Source organism: Cariama cristata, unplaced genomic scaffold (assembly GCF_000690535.1).
Source record: "Cariama cristata isolate BGI_N322 unplaced genomic scaffold, ASM69053v1 scaffold4772, whole genome shotgun sequence".
Classification (NCBI taxonomy): domain Eukaryota; kingdom Metazoa; phylum Chordata; class Aves; order Cariamiformes; family Cariamidae; genus Cariama; species Cariama cristata.
In genome coordinates, this window is record NW_009604303.1 from 44,480 (window position 1) to 52,601 (window position 8,122).

An 8,122-nucleotide genomic window follows, 5' to 3' on the forward strand; every position below is an offset into this window, starting at 1 on the left:
GTTCTAAAGAAGACACTGACCTTGTATCCATTGGTCTACATACCTCTTCAGGATGAATTCTACTTTTTATGATGGTCTCAAAGGGCAGAAAATGAAAATTGCATTATATAAAAAAAAGATATATCAACTTGGGCTTATTGTCCTGTGTCCTTGGGCTACATTGCTGAAGCGCTTAATTTTTTCTTTTTTGTTGGGGCAGCAGCATAAAGTCAACTCATTTCTCAGAATTGCATCTTGTTTAAATTGTTGGGTTTTTTTAACTTGATTTGGTATCTACTGGATAGTGGAACATAAGATGTGGCTGTTAAAATTCCTTGCCTGGGTGACAGATAAAGAAAATAAACCTCTAAGTATCCACATGGCAGATGCTGTAACAATTTTAAGAAGTCAAATTTTGGGTCTCAGTAACTTGATGAAGTCTTTCTAAACTGAGCAGATATCACTGTACATCTGCTTTCACTTGCATGACATTGTCTCATGCTCTAAAACATCAAAGGAATTCTCTTTGTCTCAATTTTATGTTACCTTCACTAGCAGTAACTTTCTGGATATTAATTTCACATCCCTGGTTTCTTGAAACCTGTTTTCATATGTTTACATATATGTACACACACAGATGTATCTATTGAAAATTGCAAGCATGATACACGTGAAGAGCATCATTACCATTTTTCTGAGACACAATGGATTAGAGAGAGTGATAATTATTTTATTGTATGTATCGTGTTATATATATAAAATCCATTGTGTCTCAGAAAAATTGTGATAATGTTCTTGATGTATCATGTTTGCTGTTTTTCTTATTTTCTTTGGGACTGTTACATATCTTTTGTTCTTATTTTGAGGGAGACCTTCAGGCTATTCTCAAAAATGATTCTTCTGTACTGTAAATTATTAATTACTTTCAGATGCATTTTCTGGATCTTCAAGTACTTCACCATAAATCTTTATCCAACATAGTTAAAAATTCTTTCTAGTAATTTATTTCACATTATGTATGAAATGCAGTAATTCTCTCAGCCCAGTCACGTTGATTACTTTGGTGGAAAGAAAAGATGAGATGTAATTGCCCATTGCTTAGAACGACCTCAAGAACACTGTTGATTTATAACAGCTTTTCAGAAGTCAATCAGCGCATCACATTTTTCTGTTTGAAACGCAGTCATTAGAGCTAAAGGTAATGTCAAGGTCATTGGGATGTGAGAAATCATCAGGACTGAGAGTTTTTCTGTTGTATGGAATAAATTGTTCAGTCAATTTTCTGTTCAGAACAAATGGACACCTATAGGTATATCAGCAAAACTACCTGATACATAAAATTATATCCTTAAGTGGTTAACTTTATCCAAATATAGTACACTGCAGGTGATTGTTGAACAATATTTCTGCACATATGAATCAAGCATTACTTAGAAAGCGGTAGTTGAAGAGCACTTTATTTTGTGAAATCTGGCACAATCCTAAGTTGTATGTTTATATACTGTTTGGGGGCATCCAAGAACTCAGGAGATATGAACTCATCTCATTGCTTGGTGACCACACTATCTTACATTTTAAAAGAAAACAGTTGTGCCATTACATTTTTATAATTATGTTTTTCCTTTACAGTGCATTCAAAGCCTGCCATCCTAAGATCAAAAGTTTTTATTTTGCTGCTGAACATCTAGATGATATGAACAGGTAAGGAAATCTAGCAAAGTTCAAGGAACCATTCCTTAAATGTGACACTTCTTGAGGCTAGTAATAACATAGTGATAATAAATTACATTTTAATCTGAAAAGTTAAGTTTAATAACTGAGAAAATAAGTGCAGAGTAGCATTGTTTCTCAGTGGCTGCATACGCCAAATATTCAATTCATGCAAAAATTAAATTTTTTTTAAACAAAGGTTTGAAGATTTTTAGAAACAAGATTCCCTCTTTCTGAAAAGTAATAAATACAGTATGTGAAACAACATCCAAACACAATTTCAGAATTCCAGGTTTCTGATTTTGGCTGTGCAGCAGCTGCAAAGGTGCGGTATCTCCAACTCTACTTTCCAACATACTCCCAAAGACATGTGATGCTTGCTCTAGGGATGCTGCTATTTCTGGCCCTGGAGGGAATTAGAAGTTGGAGAAAGATTTAAAGCAGTCATTGATTTTTCTTCTGCCAGTCTTGAAAAAGGAGGTAGAGATTACAAGGAATGAATTTTGCAGATTTACTCTACTGCCATGAATTTAACCTACATGTTGAAGTGAAATTTTGGTTGTATTGAATTTAGTAGGGAAAATTCCAGCAACTCAAAAAGAACAAGGACTTAAGTCTTAGTTCTTTGGATATCGAGGTTTACTGTATCTATTTTAGGCCACTTGTGTGATTTTTTACAAAAAAATGATTGAGACTTCAGCACAAAATAAACACAGTTCCTCTTAATTCATTTGAGTGGTAAATTAAAAACATGGATCTCATCTATTCAAATATTTGGCATTTTATTTCATTTATTTTAACAACATAAACTGAAATTAATTCAGTTCAAAATAATACACCATTTTCATCATATGACAGAGGACACAAACAAAAATTTATTATTGCAACCTGACAACTGCTCTGTCTTAGATAATGTCTGTGGACATCCTCACTGAGCAAAATTGCTTTTAAAACAGAGGAAAAGGGAGATAAAACTTCAATCCATAAAACTGTTAGTAAGTGCTATAATCATAGTTTAATCTCTCCTGTGTGTACTAGATTCAGCTACCTGGCAGAGCACCTTCACGATACTGCCAGTTCTTTACTGACAATATTTGACTGGAAAAGTATGCCAATACTATACTATGCTTGCTTTCATTTAGAAAGAGCTGTCTGTTAACATTTTTTCAAAAGTTCATGCATGACTAAAGCCCACTTCAAAAGTCTCTCCTCAGTTAGAAAACTTAAAACCTTTTTATTTGTTTGTAAAATTTTAGGCTTGCCTTTCCTTGATAATTCTGTCAAGTCAGTCACTCAAAATACAGTTTGCTGCACAGCACATAGAATAATGGCATAGGCTATTCGACATGTCCTGAACTACAGCACTAGAGGAATAATTTCTGTCAGCAGGTCCTCAGTCGGTATGACAAGGCACCTTGTTTCTAAGGATAAAAATCTATATAACTGTTCAGTAATCAGAAAGCAGCAGCAAATATGCATCAATTCTTTAAAAATATATCACACAGTCTAAACCCCAAGTACGAAAAGATTTTTAACTTCCAAGCACAAATAGTCTTTTTGTCATATTTTGAAAGAAGTGCTTATTAATTAATTTAGAATGAGCTTGACCAAATTTTGATCAGAGTTATACACATGTAAATTTAAAGCAACTCTGTCAAGGTCTATGGAATTACTTGGAATTCTTACATCTGAGTTGCCATTAGAATCTCACCAAATAATTTTAATTTTCTCTTTGCTTAATGTGTTAGAAAAAGTAGTTCACTTTCACAAATGTTGAATTAACTCAATATATTGGGAAAAAAAAAAGTGGGTTACTGAAAAATAATCTTTCAAATGCAGAGATAATAAAATACTTCCTATCTAAAAGCATTTTGTAGCCTAGCTGAAGTCAAACACAGAATCAAGTTATGAAGTTAAATTAAGACTTTTTTGATCAACTTCAGTTCTTTTTTTTGTTAGGTTTCTAACATACATTTTAATTATGTATCATGCAATCATTTCAGTTCTGTTTATACTTGAAGCAGAAGAAACAAAAGTAGAAAACTGCTAATACATAGTCCAACTGAAAGTTCAAAATGGTTCAATTCCTTCACCCCTTATATAAAATGATTTAGCTGGTTTTTTTTTTTTTAAAAAAGCATATGCAGGATATGAAGTTTCTGTTTGTGTGTAGCTAGTTATATAAACTGGGTATTTTCATCTCGGGTAACTCACTATTCAACTTTTCTTACTACTTTTATGACTGTGCAACACTATTATGCTGGTAAGGAGTCTGGAGAACTATGATCACTGAACTTTATTGTTGTGGCGTCTGAACTTCCTTTCATCCACATTGTTGCACCAGCAAAAGTGTTCTTTCTACCCATATAATATGCTTAGTCTGGGTGAGAAGGGCAGAATATCCTTTATTGATGCAAAGTACCGTTTTGCTAGTGTGAGTGTATAGTCATAGAAACACCTTGCTTGGAAATTCATTGTTATTCTCATTCCTACAAAATATTCTGATGTAGAAGGCAGTCCTTATATTTCTGCTTGATGGTATTGTATGTAACTATTTTGATTTTCCATGGTAACTGTGCCTGCTGCTTTATGGACTATTTGTTCTTTACTCAAAAATCCTCATCATCAGCTCAGAGGCAAATGCATCCTTTTCAGGGCTGGCCAGCTTACATACCTGCAATACTCTTATTCTTCCTTTTTATTCTGAACTGTCCATTTTTTAAGTGATTACATATATGGCTGCCAAAATTACATCTTCTAGGCAGGGAAATACAGTCAGTAACTTCGTGTGGAATATTTGTCTGAGAACTTCCTTGACCTGCTGTAACTGAGCTGTCCTCTTTCTGGTTTTGTGACATTGAGTATTGACATTTATAAGAGTTTTCTTCCTTGGTGTAGCTCTATGATCAAGAGGAAACATGACAAGTCAGCTTGTAGTATTAGTGCATGAGATGTCTCTGGAAGAGTTCAGTGAAAGCGGCCTGTAAAAATTCTCCCGCATCGTCTGCAGGCCTCTTCATTCTGGTGAAATGGCAGTTGGGTACTTACAGACACTGTCAAGTATCCATATTTCCATATAGCAAGTTTGTCCTATATCCTCGAGCTTTAAGGTTAATTTGACACCCTGCTTTGACGAAGAGCGTTGCGTCTACCTGGAGCGTGAGATAAGATAGAAGAATGTTTCCTACTGTTCTGCAAGCGTGCCAGTACTGTGCGTTCTTCTTTACAGAAGCTACAGGTCTACAGAAAGATTAGGGTTTTTTAATCCTGTTCTATGTGTTATAAAATTGTTTTAATTAAATACTGACAACAAATGTATGTGCTATTCTTACCAAAAAAAACCCCAAAAAAACACAAAAAGAAAACCTAGATGACAGCTGCAACTACTGGTGCTACTGTATTTATTGTCATACCTAACAAATAGTTTTTATAATTCTCACAAGAAAATTAAAGCTGCATTTGCAGTAAGAAAGGAATATTTTCTTGGCCTCTTGTCCTCCAAAAGTTTCAGTGGCTACCAGAGCACAGCACACCGCAGGGAAAAAGGATTTAAATCATCCCATGTCGTAGGGCTTTGTATCTTTTAAAATTTCTAGTAAGGAATATTTGTATAACTGTACGCTTGGAACTGTTGTCCCCAGTGCGTTGTGAAGCAGGCATGTTTTACTCCTCTTTCATTCTACAGGAGATCTTTATGTTTCCCTGTGATACAAGCCCAGTGTGTTGGATTTCTCCTACGATTCTGACTTCAATGAACCATAATGCTAGCCATGCTTTATTAAAATAGCATTAATTCTCTAACCATACCCATTCTAGCCATATCTGAGGAAACTTTAGCAGCCACGTATCAGAAAATATGCAGAAGAAGCCAATATCATTCTTTTACTTTCTAAACTAGCAAACCACTCAAAAGCTGTGGTTGTTAACGGTTTACAACCACATCAGTACCTTGTCATTCACCCCACAGGCATTTGCAGGTGATGTTCCAAACCATGACACAGATCATGACTTGCAGAACATCATTAAATGTGAAGTCAGTCTGCTGTCTCTCTCTGACTGGTATATATTTCCTGGGTTCTCATTAGATTATACTTTTCAGGAAATAAAAAACCCAGGAATTATTTTTCTGGAAACAATTACCTACCATAGCTGTAAGCGGTATCAATTGACTGTCAATTAATCAAGTGTTTGTTAATTTAACTGGTTACCTTACTCACACACACTTAACACGAAATGCTCTCTCGTATTTAGGACAGAATGAAGTTTCCAACAGGAGGATACACCTTTGTAGGCGTATCATCTATACTTTGTGGTCAGCAGCTCTATCCAAAAGGATTGAGGAGATGGCTGTTCCCTGGTGGCTGCGCTGGTGGGTGGTAAACCGTGAGCTGAATTGGGAACGTGAAATCCAAAATAGGCAAGAGGCCAGGAAAGGACCACCTCCACTGTCGGCCATGCCATTTGACAGAGCAGGCACTTGTTGTCTTGTGCTGCTTTACCCTTTGGACGTAGACAAGTCTGTAGCTTTTGCTGGTCACTCAGCAGCACGGGGCTGGAACGCTTTGGGTGGGGTTCCTGCCTCAGTGCTTCGGATTTGGGCTGGCAGAGCTGTCAAGACAGCTGAGCTTTGTTCCCCAAAGAAGCTCTTCACATATGAGGAATGTGAATCTAAAAGATAGCTTTGTAGTGGACCACCTTTCTGCTGTGAAGATGTGAAATCGTTGTCTGAGACACGATTTGTTGGATTTCTGTTCCTATGTGCCAGTTATTTTTATAAGTGTATGGCACCTCCTAACAATTACAACTGAAATTTTAAGTCTCTTCAGCTTCCCTATTCTTCTGGCAGAAATTTTGATTGTATGCTAACATGAAGTATTCTTTAATCAGTTCAGGAGTAAATCTCTAGCTTTCTTCCCAATGTACAATGATTTATGGATCATTAACGTGATTTACAGGTCATACCTGACTTCAGTTGTTCTTCCATATACCCTAGCAGTAAAACTGCAGGCCAGTAGGTTGTCAAACCAGGTCTGTCAAACCATCCCTGACTATGGGATGACTGGAGCAAGTAATTCCAGGTTTACCATGGAATGGACAACCTTGGGAGATTGTCATGGTGGTTTAAAGCCTCGCTGATGGAGGACCTGATTTAGTGTAAGCATTTGGATAATGAATACACCAGAGCCCCATGGAGGAAGAGGGCAGGTTGAATCAGTGCAGTGCTACAGGCAGTTGAGTGTACACTTGGCAGTGACACCTCTGCTAGAAGAGAATAGCAATAGTTTGGTTTGTTTTGGTTTTTTTTAATTTATGCAGCTTATGGAAGCATTTTTTCAAGTCTAAGTTGAGGTTAAAGCCTTAGATGTGAATTGCATTGAGGAAACTGTCTTTTCTCCCCCTACTTCTCTGACACAAGCACAAAAGTGAATTCTGATATGCCGCCTCCTCTTTGTACTTGGCACTGTAGGTAAGCTCTAAAACACAGAGTGGCATAATTAAACCTCACTGTCTGTTTGGGAGTGAACCTGTTCTTTTTATTGCTAGTTTCTGCTCTGTTCCTCTGCTAAGTTGCCAATTCAGGCCTTAAAATATTGCTTAAATCTCTGAAAAGTGGTGTTTATTCTTAAGAAATCAGAACAGCAGGAGTATTGGTGTGATGGCGTATCTGTGAGCAGCAGACTTAATAGCTCTTTGATTATCTCCAAATCCTTTATTTTACAGACGTTTGACATCATACATGGTTTTCCATTTGAAATAAAATCTTTGCTGTGAAAACAGTTTGTTCAAGAGCAAAATCATAGATCTTTGGAGACTCCCTGAGTAAGAGTATCAAAGAAAACAGCTGTCTGACATGAAAAATGACATTGTCCTGAATCTCCTTCAGATGCTCCTGACTTTGTTTTTTGTAGAAATGCACCAAAGAATTAGGAGGCTGATTTGTGTTTTTTTTAAATAATATTTAATAATATTTTTTAATATTATTTCAGATGGCTAAACAGAATTAACATGCTTGCTGCTGGCTATGCAGAAAGAGAGAGGATCAAACAAGAGCAAGGTAATGTGTTGTTACTTTGGTTTCTTCTCTCAGCTCTTATCACAAGTTCATCTGTTCTTTTTCTCCCTGCTGTGTATCAGGCCTCATTCTCGTCATCTGAAAGCAATTCTCATATGGGTATCACTGTTGTTGCTTTAGAGGATTCCTTCTCTCTCAGGGGTTTTGATTAGCTCCTTCAGATTCTGGTCCACAGACACCAGGTTATTTCTGAGAAGGCTGCAGAAGGTATCTAAAAGCAGCAAATGTACTGCCAGTAAGCTCCGGTATGGGGTACCAAGGAGTCTGTGTCCCCTGTCAGAAGAAACTTACGAATCTGCAAACTAAAAAAAAAAAAATTAAAACATTGCATTTGGTGTTTGAATTCACAGGGGCCAGAAA

The 8,122-nt window shown here is 36.5% G+C and overlaps 1 protein-coding gene across 1 annotated transcript in view; it reads left to right on the forward strand.

Moving 5' to 3' along the window:
* The window catches only part of CNKSR2 (connector enhancer of kinase suppressor of Ras 2), a 96,065-nt gene that overhangs the window by 42,721 nt on the left and 45,222 nt on the right, over positions 1–8,122 (forward strand). Inside the window, exons 10-11 of the mRNA XM_009695524.1 lie at positions 1,609–1,680; positions 7,677–7,744. Of these exons, the coding sequence (XP_009693826.1) occupies positions 1,609–1,680; positions 7,677–7,744 (140 nt within the window). The remainder of the gene's footprint in view (positions 1–1,608; positions 1,681–7,676; positions 7,745–8,122) is intronic.